Source organism: Bos indicus, chromosome 16 (assembly GCF_029378745.1).
Source record: "Bos indicus isolate NIAB-ARS_2022 breed Sahiwal x Tharparkar chromosome 16, NIAB-ARS_B.indTharparkar_mat_pri_1.0, whole genome shotgun sequence".
NCBI lineage: Eukaryota > Metazoa > Chordata > Mammalia > Artiodactyla > Bovidae > Bos > Bos indicus.
The window spans coordinates 77,549,114-77,565,633 of record NC_091775.1 but is presented as its reverse complement, the minus strand read 5'-3'; the positions used below and the strand labels follow the sequence as shown (position 1 = coordinate 77,565,633).

The window sequence follows — 16,520 nt, the reverse complement described above, 5'->3', positions numbered from 1 at the left end:
TCAATCATCCTGATTGGCAAGCTCCAGAGTGCAGGAAAAGGCTGATGAAATTGTGCACAGTGAATGAGGAAAGGCAGGCAAGACTGAGTCCTCTCTACAAAGCACGCAAATCCCCACCGAACTAGGAAGACCATGATCAGTTTCATGGAGCTTCCATCCATGGCTCCTTCCTTCCCAGGGAAGATTACAAGCCAAGATACTTGCCTGTGTTTCAGATCTGTGACACCAGAAAAATCAGCAGAGAGATAAGATGACGACCAGGAGACCTCTCAGTCCTTGTTGATTTGTATCTTCTCATTTGCACCAATACGGAAGTGGAAAATAGTCAAACATTCAGGAGTTTAGAATCTCCCTGTACCACTTCAAGGACCTTCTGCTGTACCTTTTCAGCTATATTTGACTGAGTTCTGTTTGCTCGTATTCTTTTTTTCCCTAGAAAACACAGTGCTCTGTTTCTCCCTAGAGTCGCTCAGATCTAAGTGCATGTCATGTTTGCCTCGTCACTGTGTTTTAGCAAAGTAGAACTTGCCATACAGGAATCTGTTGGAATCATTGCTCTGTTTGCATCCGCATGACGGCTGCTTCTAAGGATTACTGACCGCGTTGCACTGGTAACATCACATTAGCTGCTCTTCTGCTTCCTTCCAGTAAATTCCACTGTCATTGTTCATCGGGTGTGATCACTCAGGCTCCGCAGAGTATCAGGTGGGTGTGAGCAGAGCCTCCGACAATGCAGATGTCTATTTCCGTGGAGTGTCTGGTGGGCGGGGTTAGCAGTCTTTCCCACGCACTGCGCAGGGTTACACAAACACCGCTCCGCTTCTTGCAAGCCAGGGTCACCAAGAAAGCTTGTCTTCTCTGGTTCCCATTGGTCGCTGATAACTCTGCTCCGAATATTCTTTTTTGTTAACTGCAAGGACTGTTTAAACTCTTCCAATGTCTGGCGAATTGAAGAACAAAGGTAAAACTGAACTAGCTGAAGGTGGTCAGAGGTAAGAGAGTGTGACTTACTAATTTGGGGCAAATCACCTGCAATGGGGTGGTGTGGGGGGGAGAGAATCTCTTTGCTGTAACTAGCTGAAGGTGGTCAGAGGTAAGAGAGTGTGACTTCCTAATTTGGGGCAAATCACCTGCAATGGGGTGGTGAGGGGGAGAGAATCTCTTTGCTGTATTATTTTTGGGAATTTCACTAAAAGTCTTTTTCACTACAAGTTTAATAGCAGAAGAAAGAAATATCCTTTCCCATTTGAATTTTATAAGCATTTGGATATGTTCAGATTTGGTAGTAAAGATGTTAAGAATGGTCTGATCCCTTTGTCCCCAAACTGGAAGATAACTTTCGAAGCTGGCTTTCAAATTAATATAGAATGCTAACTTTATAGGCCTAGAGATGTGAAAACAACTCAAGGTAAGAATATGTTCAGGAGAGATACTGCTCCCAAATCTCATCTACTTTCTCTCTATTTTAAAAGTAGTTCATATATCATTCTGAAAGAGATTTTTACCTTTAGATTCAAATCCATGATATTGGTGTTAAGTATAAAAGGAATAACACGCTTAAAGAATATTCTTTTTAACAATGCTATCTCAGTTGGTATTAAAAGGCAGGTCCTACTAAAATATTTTCAAGATAGTTTTCTAAAGACTTCAAGAAATTTGACTTGTTATATACTTTATATAAAGGATTTTTCTTCCAAAATAAATGAAGGTGGCTGTACTATTAATTAAGTTTTACCAGGAAGAATATTAGGAGGCATTGCAGCATGCAATCTTAGGGAACGCCTCACTGGATCTCATGTACTCATGAGAGGGTTGTGTCTAAAAGTTCATTTCTAAGTTAACTGTTTAGAACTGAAAACCTTGAAATAAAATGAAGCTCATGGCCCATTTGAGTCTAGCTAAGTTGTTTTAAACTCAAGGCAATATTAAGATATTATTTAAGAAATACGGTTCTTGAGTTGACAGTACTGTTCCTCTTTCCACACTCCACAGGGGACGGAGCGGTCAGGGCAGGTACTCCTGCCATCAGTGTCTCTTCATTTATGTCTAAGGCCTATGTCTGCATGGATACATTGTGTAAATGGATGGGGGTTAGGAGGTCAGGGATTACCTTTATGGTTATCATAGTATTATCAAGAAGGTTTTGTGGGTTTTCCCTTAAGATCTTATGGAAAAACTCAAATGAGATTTTTGGCCAACCAAATACAATGGAAACAGTGCCAGATTTTTTTTTGGGGGGGGGGGGGGGCTCCAAAGTCACTGCAGATGGTGACTGCAGCCATGAAATTAAAAGATGCTTGCTCCTTGGAAGAAAAGTTATGACCGACCTAGACAACATATTCAAAAGCAGAGACATTACTTTGCCATGAGCTTCATTTTATTTCAAGGTTTTCAGTTCCAAACAGTTAACTTAGAAATGAACTTTTAGACACAACCCTCTCATGAGTACAAAGGTCAGTCTAGTCAAGGCTATGGTTTTTCCAGTAGTCATCTATGGATGTGAGAGTTGGACTATAAAGAAAGCTGAGCACTAAAGAACTGATGCTTTTGAACTGTGGTATTAGAGAAGACTCTTGAGAGTCCCTTGGACTGCAAGGAGATCCAACTAGTCCATTCTAAAGGAAATAAGTCCTGAATATTCATTGGAAGGACTGATGTTGAAGCTGAAACTCCAATTCTTTGGCCACCTGATGCGAAGAACTGACTCATTTGAAAAGACCCTGATGCTGGGAAAGATTGAAGGCAGGAGGATAAGGGGATGACAGAGAATGAGATGGTTGGATGGCATCACTGACTAAATGGACATGAGTTTGAGTAAACTCCAGGAGTTGGAGATGGACAGGGAGGCCTGGCGTGCTGCAGTTCCATGGGTTCTCAAAGAGTCGGACACGACTGAGCGACTGAATTGAATTGAATACATTTTGAAGCACGACACTAGTCTCACTAAATGCCCTGAACTTTGATTTCTCCATAACATTAATATGTAAGGGTGTATAAGTTAGGGGCTATTTGGGTATGACTTGAGGAAGGTAGATATTATTGTTCTTGTTCAGTCACTTAGGTGTGTCCAACTCTTCTGTGACCCCATGGACTGTAGCCCCCCAGGCTCTTCTGTCCATGAAATTCTCCAGGCAAGAATACTGGAGTGGGTTGCCATTCCTTCTCTAGGGGATCTTCCCATCCCAGGGACTGAACCCAGGTCTCCTGCATTGGTAGGAAGATTCTTTACCACTGAGATACCTGGGAAGCCTAGACATTAGGAAGAGATGGTTGGATGATATCACCAATTCAACGGACATGAGTTTGAGTCAACTCCGGGAGTTGGTGATGGACAGGGAGGCCTGCCAGGCTGGAGTCCGTGGGGTTGCAAAGAGTGGGACACGAGTGAGCGACTGAAGAACTGAATTGAACGGACCTGGCACTCCAAAGGGATTCAAGGAACACTGAGTGTCTCAAACTCTGGAGCACAGTTAATCCTCCTGGAGTATTCATAACCAAAAGCCAGATTCCACAAGGGTTGCCTGAAAAGTTTCAACATCTACCAGCAATAAATGAACACCCCCTCCAGAGAACTCAACTTCCTTCCAGCTTTCACAACATGTCCATGTCTAAAGCTCCAAGGAACAAAAGGAAGCCACCAAATATAGAAGCAAAGAAGGGACCATAAGTAAGAGGCAGAAGGAGAAAGTCAGACATAGAATCCTACCCACAAATGCTTCAGAGATTAGAATGATCAGAAATAGAGTTTAGAATATGTTAAATATATTAAAAAGCAGAGACATTACTTTGTCAACAAAGGTTCGTCTAGTCAAGCTATGTTTTCTCCACTGGTCGTGTATGGATGTGAGTTGAGCTATAAAGAAAGCTGAGCACCGAAGAATTGATGCTTTTGAACTGTGGTGTTGGAGAAGATTTTCGACTGCGAGATTTCCTTGGACTGCAAGGAGATCAGTCCTGGGTGTTCATTGGAAGGACTGATGTTGAAGCTGAAACTCCAATACTTTGACCACCTGATGTGAAGAGCTGACTTATTTGAAAAGACTCTGATGCTGGGAAAGATTGAGGGCAGGAGGGTAAGGGGATGACAGAGGATGAGATGGTTGGATGGCATCACCGACTCCATGGACATTAGTTTGGGTGGACTCCAGGAGTTGGTCATGGACAGGGAGGCCTGGCATGTTCATGGGGTCTCAAAGAGTTGGACTCGACTGAGCAACTGAACTGAACTGAAATATATTTTAAGAAATTAGGGAAAGGCTTGAAACATGAGTTGAGAAAGCAGATTTTTAAACTTTTATTAATCTTTTTATTTTGTATTGGGGTATAGCCAATTATGGAGAAGGCAATGGCACCCCACTCCAGTACTCTTGCCTGGAAAATCCCATGGATGGAGGAGCCTGGTGGGCTGCAGTCCATGGGGTCACTAAGAGTCAGACACGACTGAGCGACTTCACTTTCACTCTTCACTTTTCACTTTCATGCACTGGAGAAGGACATGGCAACCCACTCCAGTACTCTTGCCTGGAAAATCCCATGGATGGAGAAGCCTGGTGGGCTGCAGTCCATGGGGTCGCTAAGAGTCAGACACGACTGAGCGACTTCACTTTCACTCTTCACTTTTCACTTTCATGCACTGGAGAAGGACATGGCAACCCACTCCAGTGTTCTTGCCTGGAGAATCCCAGGGACGGGGGAGCCTGGTGGGCTGCCGTCTGTGGGGTCGCACAGAGTCGGACACGACTGAAGCGGCTTAGCAGCAGCAGCAGAGCCAATTAACAATACTGTGGTAGTTTTAGGTGAACAGCGTTGGGGACTCAGCCACACACATACATGTATCCATTCTCCCCCAAACTCCGCTTCCATTCAGCTGCCACATAACACTGAACAGAGTTCCTTGTGCTATACATAGGTCTTAGTTGGTTACACATTTTAAGAGAACGCAGATTTAAAAATAACCAAACAGAGCTTTAGAAATAAAATACAGGTAAAAAACCAAATGTCTGACTTTAACAGAAGATAAGACAAAGCCACAGAAAGTATTAATGAAAAGGAAGATATTTATAAAGTTATCCAAAATCCAGCCTACAGTGATAAAGAAAAAGAAACTGTGACAGAGATATTAGGAGAAATGGAAGGTAGAAAGAGATATGTGTATCGTCATAGTCCCAGAAGGAAAGAGGAGCAAGGATGATGTTCAGAATTTCCCACAACTGATGGAATTCACCAGGCCAGCATCAAGAAATGCAGAGTAACCAAGAAGAAGGGATTAAAAAAGTCTTCATCTCAATGCTTCATAGAGAATCTAGAAGTCTAAAGACAAATGAAATATCTTAAAAGTAGAGACAAAGATTACACTTCAAGATTACTTTCAAAATTCAAATTATAACTGGAGATGTTGGAAGACAGAATAATGATATTGACATTGTACAGAAAGAAATGTCAATTTAGAATTCTTTATCAGTGAAGATATCTTTTAGGAATGAGGGCGAAATATATATATTCCTCATCCAAACAAAAAGTGAGAGGCTCGGTCAGTACCTGTGGCCTGTATTTTAGACAGAAGGAAGGCAGTCCTAGGCGGGAGACAGAAGCTGAAAGTAAGAAAGAAGCAGGGTCCTGGCAGTCCAGTGGTTAAGATTCCTTGCTTCCAATGAAGAGGGTGTGGGTTGGATCCCTGGTCAGGGAACTAAGTTCCACATACTGTGAAAGTGAAAGTTGTTCAGTCATGTCTGACTCTGTGCAACCCCATGGACTTCTCCAGGCCAGAATACTGGAGTGGTTAGCCTTTCCCTTCTCTGGGGGATCTTCCCAACACAGGTATCTCCAGGTCTCCTGCATTGCAGGCAGACTCTTTACCAGCTGAGCCACAAGGGAAGCCCCACATACTATGTGGCATGGCTAAAAAAATAATTAAAAAAAAAAAAAAAAAAAGAAGAGCAAAATAAGTGGTAAACTTCTGGGTAAATTTAAACAAACATGGACAGTATAAAACAACATCAGTAATGTGTTATAGTTTTGGATGGTATTTCAAAGGTCTGTGTGTTGTTTGAGAGAAGATTGATATATTGATAAATTCTGGATTTAATCACATAAATTTGTCTGTTAAAATTTCCAGGTTAGTCACTAAGTGAGTAGAAACAGACCACAGAACTTCCAAAAGCTAGAACAAGGGAGAACTGAAAGCATAAAAGAAAAATTAATTCTAAAGAAGACAAAGATGAGATAAAGAGAACATAGACCCGGAGAAGACGAATGCAAAGTACACCATGGTGGAGATGAACTCAAATATGTCAGCAGTTATAAAACATGCAGTGGCCTAAACGCTCAATCTAAGAGTGATTATCAGACTAGATTGAAAGTCAAAATTCACATTAGTTAGATACATCTGCACATAATGACTTAGAAAGTTTTGATGTAATAGGATGAAGGAGATATATTGATACTAATAGTAGGCAAAGGAAAGTTATGACCAACCTAGACAGCATATTAAAAAGCAGAGACGTTACTTTGCCAACAAAGGTCCGTCTAGTCAGGGCTATGGTTTTTCCAGTGGTCACGTATGGATGTGAGAGTTGGACTATAAAGAAAGCTGAGCACTGAAGAATTGATGCTTTTGAACTGTGGTGTTGGAGAAGACTCTTGAGAGTCCCTTGGACTGCAAGGAGATCCAACCAGTCCATCCTAAAGGAGATCAGTCCTGGGTGTTCATTGGAAGGACTGATGTTGAAGCTGAAACTCTAATACTTTGGCCACCTGATGTGAAGAGCTGACTCATTTGAAAAGACCCTGATGCTGGAAAAGATTGAGGGCAGGAGGAGAAGGGGACAACAGAGGATGAGATGGTTGGATGGCATCACGGACTCAATGAACATGAGTTTGGGTAAACTCCGGGAGTTGGTGATGGACAGGGAGGCCTGGTGTGCTGCGGCTCATGGGGTCGCAGGGAGTTGGACACGACTGAGCTACTGAACTGAACTGATCTCATCAGGAGCAAGCTGTTTAGACACTTAAGGCAAAAGCATTGCTAGAGTTTCAGAAATTTACAACATAATGTAAGTTTATCAGGCAGAAATAACAATTATAAAGTGGCTTGTGTATAATAACATAGCCCCAAACTATATAAAGCAAAAACTGAAAGAACTTTAAATTGAGATAGGTGAATCCATCATCAATTAGATTTTAAGTCATCTCTTTTATTAATTGAATTGTATCAAGCATATGCAAATCTGGTAATAGAAGATGTCAAAAGCACAAACATAATAATTGATCAAGCACATATCTTTTATTTATTTATACTTTGGTTGCACCATGTGGTTTGTGGGATCTTAGTTCCTTGACCAGGGAGTGAACCTGCGCAGTGAAAGTGCAGAGCCCTAAGCAGTGGACCACCAGAGAATTTCCCAAGGATGTGTTTCTAGAACACCTTACCCAAGAGCTGAAGAACATAGATTCTTTACAAACACGCACAATTAAAACAAGCTCAAAACATTGTAATATTATTAGCTTATAGACTAAGTTCTTTGAGCACATATAGGTTATGTACTTTGACTGCTGTTGTTGTTACAGTCGCTCAGTTGTGACTGTTTGAGACCCCATGCACTACAGCACGCCAGGCTTCCTTGTCCTTCACTATCTCCCGGAGCTTGCTCAAACTCATGTCCATCGAGTCAGTGATACTATCTAAACATCTCATCCTCTGTGGCCCTCTTCTGCCCTCAATCTTTCCCAGCATCAGGGTTTTTTCCAATGAGTCAGTTCTTCTCCACAGATGGCCAAAGTACTGGAGCTCCAGCTTCAGCATCAGTCCTTTCAATGAATATTCAGGGTTGGTTTCCTTTAGGATTGACTGGTTGGATCTCCTTGCTGTCCTAATGACTCTGAAGAGTCTTCTCCAGCACCACGGTTTGAAAGCATCAATTCTTCAGCACTCAGACTTTTTTTTTATGGTCCAACTCTCACATCCACACATGACTACTGGAAAAACCATAGCTTTGAATATTCAGACCTTTGTAGATAAGCAGATGTCTCTGTTTTTTAATACACTGGTCTGTTGCTACTGCTGCTGCTAAGTTGCTTCAGTCATGTCCGACTCTGTGCGACTCCAGAGACGGCAGCCCATCAGGCTCTGCCGTCCCTGGGAGTCTCCAGGCAAGAACACCGGAGTGGGTTGCCATTTCCTTCTCCAATGCATGAGAGTGAAAAGTGAAAGTGAAGTCGCTCAGTCGTGTCCGACTCTTAGCGACCCCATGGACTGCAGCCTACCAGGCTCCTCCGTCCATGGGATTTTCCAGGCAAGAGTACTGGAGTGGGGTGCCATTGCCTTCTCCAAATACACTGGTCTAGGTTTGTCAAAACTATTCTTCCAAGGAGCAGGCGTCTTTTAATTTCATGGCTGCAGTTATCATCTGCATTGATTTTGGAGCCCAAGAAAATGAAATCTGACACCGTGTCCACATTTTCCCCATCTCTTTGCCATGAAGCGATAGGACCGGATGCCATGATCTTAGTTTTTTGAACGCTGGGTTCTAAGCCAGCGTTTTCACTCTTCTCTTTCACCTTCATCAAGAGGCTCTTTAGTTTCTTTTCACTTTCTACCATTAAAGTGGTATCTGCATATCTGAGGTTATTTCTCCCATAGTAGAAATATTTCTCTTTGTAGTCCTGAGAGAGAAATATGCTCACATTAGTTGTCAAGTAGGAAATATTACTGCTGAAATATGACGTTAGGAAGATCTAACACCACTTTGAAGGCTTGCCTTTGTAGAGTTCTCTACCAGTTGTGTCAAAAGTTCTAAAACTGCTAAAATCTTACCACTGGTTTCAATAAAACCTCACTAACATAACTGTATACAAAATCTTTTTTCAGTAATTTTAAACAAACATACAAATTGTGTCCATCTGTGTTTCTATCCCTTTTACCTCAGTAGTATCAGGATATATAAACCTCTTCATCGTGGTCAGCCTAAAAGCTGGTTTAAAAAAGATTTGTTTTGTGTGTAGGTATGTAGTATTTCCTCTTTATATATACTTAGAGTAAATTTAAAACAATATGCAGGGGTATGATTGTTATTTGTGTGCACTTGGGCTAAGTCACTTCTCCGTGCGACCCCATGGCCAGGCTCCTCTGTCCAGGGATCTCCAGGCAAGATACTGGAGTGGGTTGCCATGCCCTACTCCAGGGGATCTTCCTTCCCCAGCGATGACTGTCACTTAAATCCCAACAAATGGTTGGGGAAAACAATTGTATTAGTAGTAAAATTCCTGTAGGCACCTCAAGTAGGGTTCTTTTCTTTGGAGAAGAATTAATTATAATGAAAGGAGAAGTCTGCTTGGAGCAGAAGTGGTTTTTGAATTTATAGATGTGTTTTCAAGGCTTTGCACTATAGTAACTTCTTATGTAGAAAAGAGTTTTATTTGGGAAAAAAGATGATGTGGTGTATTTTGCCTCATTGTGAAACTGAAATCTACAGTTTGATTTCTCAAAAGATCACACAATTAGTAGCACTTTTATTAAACTTGAACATCATATTGTTCATGTGATACACAAGTAATAATTCCCATTTTACAAATGTAGGAACTGAGAAACTGAAGTGTCTCACCCCAAGTCAAGCTATGACAACACATTTGCCAAAACATAATTTTTCTGTTTCCCCATTATGTCCTGTGCTCATTTTAGACTACCAGGTCTGTGACTATGCCATGCATCATGACTGTTACTTTGTTCACCAAGTAACAGTCGTCTTTGGCCAGAATGTTTGAGGGCTGGTATACTTGAGTTTAATTTTAGGTTCTTGATTCTAAATTCTTTAATTCCCAAGCCTCCTCCTTTGAGTTGTATGTCTCATGACTCACTCTATTCATACCACATCTGGTTTCTTCTCATCCTCTTTCCTTTTGCATGAAAAAGCTCCGAAGCAACCTCTATTGGGATGAAAAACACGGAGGCAATGTGTCAGGGGTGGTGACGACGGGAGAAGCCTTCTCCGGAAGGTCTCTGTGTAACCGTCTAGCCCTGACCACCTTCGCACGTCCATCCTAAGTAAGACTGTTTCTACCTCTCTTCTCGGTAGATCCCACGTAGGAGGCCACACAAGAGGGAGAGAGGCGGTACAGGGTAGACCTGGTCTTAAGTCCGGCTTGGCCATCACCATGGGATGGCTTGGCCCGCTTCTTCATAAGATGCTGGTGAAAGAGCCTGTCACGTAGAGTGACCGCAAGGGCTGGGACGGTGCATACAAGCTGCTCCCGCGCTCCCCAGGGCTCTGCACGCGGCAGCTCTTAGTTCAGGCCCCTCTGCCCTCGGGCTGCACCCGCAAGGCCTGACCCGCCATGGAAGGGTCCCTAAGTGAGTCCTTGGCCACATGGCGGCCGTGATGGGGGGAGGTCTGTGTCCCCGACGACGTGCAGGGGCAGCAGAGCAGTGTTATTTGGCTGCCGGGCTGGGCTCCTGAGCAGGTGCACCTCTGAACCTTCCTGACTTAGGAGGGGGCGGCTCTGGATCCCCTAGGAGGTACCCAGGCCCAGTGGCAGGGAGGCCAGGGGCCGAGCGCGGCGCCTGGCGATCTGGATGTGCAGCCTGAAAGCCACGCGGCGCTCCACATACACCAAGGGTTAACGGTTGCTCGGACGCGGGGCGCGCGCGGGGCGGCGCGCACCGCGGGGTGCAGGTGCCCTGTCGGGTAGTTGGCTTTCCGGGGCGGGGCGGGGGCGGCCCTGAGCACCCCCACCCCCGGGGGCACGGCCCTGAACCGCAATCCCCCAGCCCCCTCCCCCTCCCCCGAGCCTGGGCCGGCTCCGGGGGCGCACGCGGCGCGCACCGCGGGGTCCGGGTGCCCTGTCGGGTACTTGGCTTTCCGGGGCGGGGGTCGGCGGCCCTGAGCGCCCCCTCCCCGAGCCCAGGCCGGCTCCGGGGGCGCCCGCGGCCGTCCGGCGCCCAGGCCGCCCGAGCAGCTGGCGGTCGGGCGCGCAGCGAGCCCTCGGGCAGGCCCGCTTGCGCCCGCGCGGCCCAGGTGAGGCGGCCCCGCGCCGGCGCCGCGCGCCCACTTCCTGGTTCGCGGGCGGTGCAGGGAGCGCGGGGCGGCCGGGCCGGGGGCGGGGGCGGCGGCCGCGCTGTCACAGAGGCGCGGGGCGGGGCGCGGCCTCTCCGCCGGGCCGGGCCGCCGCGCTGCGCGCAGCCGTTCCCGCGGCGGCCGGCGGGCGGGCGCGCCCCGCGACATGTAGCCATGGACTGCAGGACCAAGTGAGTGCGCGCGGGGGAGGGGCGGGCGGGGGGCCCCTCCGCGGACCCCGGCCCCCCAACCCCGGCTCCCCTGGGCGGCCTAGGCCGCGGGCCTGCGGGCGGCGGGGGGCGCGCGGCCCGGGCGGAGGCCTGGGCGCCGGCGCGGCGCTGCGGGTCCCGGGCGGCAGGCGGACGTGAGGCCGGTTCCCCCCGCCGCGCGCCGGGCGGGCAGGCGGCTCGGGCGTGACTGCCCTCCCGGCGCGCTTCCAGGGTGTTTACCGGCGGCCCCGGGTCTCCCTCCTCCGGCCCCTTCTCAGGGCAGAAAGGTGCCCCGGGCGTGGAATACCGGCGCCGGCAGAAGGGGCTCGCGGAGGGCGTGTTTTCCGTGTGGTCAGCAGCACCCTTGGGTGCCCCTTGGGCTTTTCTTCAGGACCTTGAGCAAGCAAAAAGCCATCTGAACAGTGTGGTGGTGTTCTTTCAGTTATCTTAGGGGCAGGAGTTTTATATTTTCCTCCGGAAACTTACTTTGCAAAAAATTCCTTCTTTCTTCCTTTGACACCCTCTTAAACCAACCCCCACCCCACCTACCCGAGTTCATGAATATCGTGTATATATTTCTTTTAGCGTTAAAAGCCTTTATCATTTCCCAGTGTTACAGAGTATTTTGTATTTACACTTAAGAGAGGTTCTAAAGACTTAGGAAAATAGGAAAATAATTTTCTTCAGTGTTTGATATATTGGGGGAGGGTGCTAGGTATGGGACTTAAAAAAGTGTATCTTTTGACATTAACTGGATTAGGAGGGAGGCTCACCTGAGTTCAGATTATTCTCATTGAAGCAACTTAATAGTGGGACGGCTGAGGAATTTGCAGAGTAATTTATATGGCTTGCCAATTTCTCTGTTTCTAGATTCTTGTAATAAATTTTAAAAAATAGAGCGCTTGCTTAGAAGCCAACATAGCTGTTAGTTTCTTGAGGGAAATGCATGATTAAAAACAGCCAGTGCACAGACAACCAAGGACCCCAGTGGCAGAGATAACAAATACATTAACACTTTGGTCACATGGAGTTTGTGGTGTCAGATGTTGCTTGATCTTTTATCTTCTGGCAGAAAAAGATTAAAACAGAACTGTGTTAAAAAGAACACAGTGTTTCTAAAGAAGATGTCTCAGTAGATTTCCATTCACTTCTTGAAATTAACAAAGTATACCTTGAATGTGTGAGCATTTAGTGAATGTTGGTAACTTCTGAATGAAGCAAAACCTTACTGTTCTTAGTGATCAACTCCAATATTGAAATAGGAGTCCAGTTTTCCCAGATAGTTGACGTTATCTTTTTGGGTTGGCCTCGGAGGCTATGTATAGTTTGGCACTTAAAGCGTGCTTCCCTACTGTAATTCTGTCTCAAGACAGTATATGCAAAGTTCCACTTTTAAGGACCATTATGAGTGTTTCATGGTGCTCTAGAACGTGGCAGCTGGAACCAGTCATTCCGTTGTGTCTATATTGCAAGTCCTTCGATAAAAGCCAGAGAACCTGCCATTAAACTCTGCTGGTGGGGAAAGGTAGCGCCTGTTAGGAACGTTCTGGCTTTTCAATTTTGGTTTGATAAGATAAAGGCAATGCTTTCTATTTATATAGCACTTAATACTTTATAAAGTACTTCCACATGCATTATGTGATTTGTAATCCTCACAGTTGTTCTGTGACCCTAACAAGGTACTTTCTAGGTGAGAAAGCAGACTGAGAAGTTAAATGTTTTCCCGAAGTCTCTGAACTGTTAGCCTCAGTGCGCTTAAGTTGCTGAACCAGGAAAACACTTTATTTCTTCTCCTTTGTGATCATGTAGTTTATTTTTGTTTAGTCGCTAAGTTGCATCCCACTCATTTGTGACCCCATGGACTGTAGCCTACCAGGCTCCTCTGTCCATGGGATTTCCCAGGCAGGAATACTGGAGTAGGTTGCTATTTCCTTATCTGGGGGATCTTCCCGACCCAAGGATTGAACCTGGGTCTCACCTGAATTGGCAGGTGGCTTCTTGACCACAAAGCCACCTGGGAAGCCTGGTCATATTGTTACATGGAATCTATTGAGACAAGAACAAGATTAACTATTAGAATTAAGAGAATATAAACTTTGTCATAGGAAAGAAATACTAACAAAGTTCTTTTTCTTTCAGGGAAAATCCAGAAAGGACCTTTGACTTGGTATTGAAAGTGAAATGTCATGCCTCTGAAAATGAAGGTACGTGTGTTTTGCTAGTTCAGAAGAAACGCTTAGGGTGTAGACAGGTGGAATGCAGTGGTATCAGGACAGGACTTGTATTAAATATACCTTCTGTGTCTGGTGTCTCAAGTTCCAGTCGGAAAATAGAGGCTGAGTTTTAGCTCTAAGGTGGTAGGAATCAGGAATGCTATCTGTGTAGCTTAAATTTCAGGAGTGTGTCAGTGCCGTGTAACTCACAACTTTGTTGATGACGTTATTGTTACTTACGGGGATATTCTTCCATTCCTTCTTGAAAATTCAGCTCCTGTTTAAAACGCTGGTGAAAATTTTCTCACTGGTACAAGCGGGAGCCATACCAGTTCCCATCTCAAGTTCCCCAGACGTGGAATGTGGACTGGGCAGCCCTCTCTGCGGGCTTTACTCCGGGAGCCAGGGGCTTTCAGAGGGCGGTAAACGGCCCTGTGGCGTTACCTGGAAGGGGTTTCAGCTGTCAGTTGCTACATCATAATTTCCCGAGATGATGAGGACACCTCAGGATCATGCCTGTTGTTGGTTTCCTCCCTACTTTTGTGGGGGGTGTGTGTGTGTGCTGGGTGGTGGGGGAGGGCTGGTGGATGAGAGGAGGCGCTGTCTCTTCTTGCTCGTCTTCTCTGCCTTCTGTCCCTGTGTTGTATCTTTCATGGATCTCTCCCGTGTATGACTTCACCACCCGTGTACTTAGACCCCAGATAGCATGATGATTCAGTGTGAGACTTTTGTCCAGACTGGTTGTCCACCCTTGAGGCTGGCTGGGAAGTCTCTCCACACTCGCAGCTCCCCAAATTGGCCGGCAATTACATGCTCCTAAGCAATCTGGAGTCACGCACCTTAAAATAGACGTGCCCAGCCCAGCTGCGGTAAGGTGGGCAGGGCTAATTTTAGGTAGGAAGGCAGGCCTGTTCCTGGCTCCAGTGGCCCTGCCTGCCCCACTCAGGCCTGCTTGAGCCACAGCTGTGGTCAGGTTTGTCCCCCCGGCAAGGAGAGATCCTAGGTTGTACGTGAGCTTTCTCCGGTTGAAGAGGTTATCTTTTGTTTTCCTGTGTGTATTAGTCTGCTTACGGTCTTTCCAGGTCCAAATACGTTCTCTTTGAAGAGTCCAATGGATACGTTTTTGTTTTTTTTTTTCAGCTCCAATTTAAATGTATTCTGTAGTGTATTTATGATAGGAATAAGTCTTCACAGTATCTACCATAACATCAGCTAAGGTGTGTGAAATAATGCTGACCTGACGTGTTTGTAGAACAGGCTAAATTCCTTTGGGCAGCGTGGGTTTCTCTGCCATTTTGAATGCATGCTGATTCCTGACGAAAGGATGGGCCTGCCTCGTGGGACACCAGCTCCATGCCTGTGTTGGGGGGGTCCCGAGTGGTCTACTCCTTACCTCCTCTCTCTGCCTTTATCTGTGTTTTTAGGAGCTAGCCTTTTCAGTAGGCATCTTCTACTTCTGCCCTTCTTTTATTACCTTCTTGCTCTTTTGGTTTCGTTGTTTAAATCACTGCTCATCGGAAACATCTTTGTATTTTAACTGTTTATGTAGCACGATGAAGTTGAAAATATTATAAGTGGTTAAAATAAACATGTTTGGCTTCTCTGTAGGTTGCAGTTAATCTGTCCTACCCACGTATTCCATTAAAATAGCTCACTGGCAGCAAAGTCTAAAGATTTTTTTAAAAAAGCTAAACTTAATTATGTAAAAAGCATTAGCATCAGTTCTTTTTTGATTGTGACTTAAACACTGTGAACTTGACTAATATTTTAGGGTCTAAGAGTTACCCTTTTTGTGCTCTAAAAAGTAACACTACCAAATAACAAAAGTTTTATGTCAGATTGAGAGTTTGATGTTTATAAATGTTTTAAAAATAGTTTTCTGTCTTATTGATAATTATTGAAGGGCAAAATGTCCAGAAATTACTCCAGAAAGTTATTCAGATATTTTTATTTAACTGTCAGTGAGAGCTATGTATTTAATGAGTCTCATATGGGCATCAGTTTATTTAAAATAGAACACTTTTTTGCTAACATTTACATGAACATGGACGACATTCTTATGTTCTAATGGACATGTAAAACAAAATGTGTAAATTATGATGTTTTAGGGTACAACATGAAACCAATTTAAATAATAAGGAAACTTAATATTTCATAAAAGGAAGTTTAGAAGTAGGTCACCAGAGACCTCGGCTCTTTCTGCCTCTGGGCTCGCCACCCACAGGAGTGCAGCCACTGGGAGACTTAGGTTCCTTGTGGTGGTAGCGTGGCTCTCAGACAGGCAGGAACCCTGCTTCTTGTTTATAACTCTGGGGATGGCAGACACTGCCTTGTCACGGTCCTAATGGGGGTAGTTTCTTTCCCCACATCCCCAGAACGTTGGGTCCCAGTGGCCCAAGTGGGCTTGGGGCTGACCGATCCTAAAGTAGCCATCGGTGGGGGTAGGGGTGGAGTGACAAGATCATATGAATGACACACTAAACAACTAGCAGGGAAGAGGAGGATGGAGATCAATTAAAGTGCTCTTTGCCTTTCTTAAAACATTGGTTTATTTTTTGAATGAGTTGTTATTTCTCAGTATATTGGTGTATTTTTTGATGACTATCTATTTGATCCAGTAGGAAGTACGATGGTTAGGGTAAACTTGGTTTATGCTAAGATTGATAATTAAGGTATTTGGCATGTTTCTTATTTACTTTTTAATAGAGAAGTTTTAACTTCCTTTATTTGTCCTGAATGATTTAGATCATAAATGTCTTCAGAGGCAGATCCTCGGTAACTAGGATGTAGGTAGAGATTTGAAGTGGCATCGTAGGGGACTTCCCTAGCAGTTCCTGTGGGTAAGACTCTGAGCTGATAGTGCAGGGGACACGGGTTTGATTCCTGGTTGGGGGGCTGAGATTCCCACATGTCTTGGGGCAGGACCAAGACAAATAAATACGTACTTTTTTGTTGTTGTTTTGTTGCTAAGTCACGTCCCACTCTTTGCGACCCTGTGGACTGTAGCCCACCAGGTCCCTCTGTCCATAGGATTTCTCAGGCAAGAGTAC

At 45.1% G+C, this 16,520-nt stretch overlaps 1 protein-coding gene across 10 annotated transcripts in view; it reads left to right on the top strand.

Annotated features, from left to right (window-relative positions):
- The first annotated feature begins 921 nt into the window (after positions 1-921).
- The window catches only part of DENND1B (DENN domain containing 1B), a 280,306-nt gene continuing 264,707 nt past the window's right edge, over positions 922-16,520 (top strand). For 6 of the 10 annotated variants that reach the window (XM_070768714.1, XM_070768713.1, XM_070768716.1 and 3 more), the window contains exons 1-2: positions 922-992; positions 13,397-13,461. In XM_070768714.1, the coding sequence (XP_070624815.1) occupies positions 937-992; positions 13,397-13,461 (121 nt within the window). In that variant the 5' untranslated portion in view covers positions 922-936. Of the gene's footprint in view, positions 993-10,829; positions 11,010-11,090; positions 11,240-13,396; positions 13,462-16,520 lie in introns of those variants that run through there. The other 4 variants (XM_070768712.1, XM_070768711.1, XM_070768717.1 and 1 more) reach the window with 3 other exon arrangements.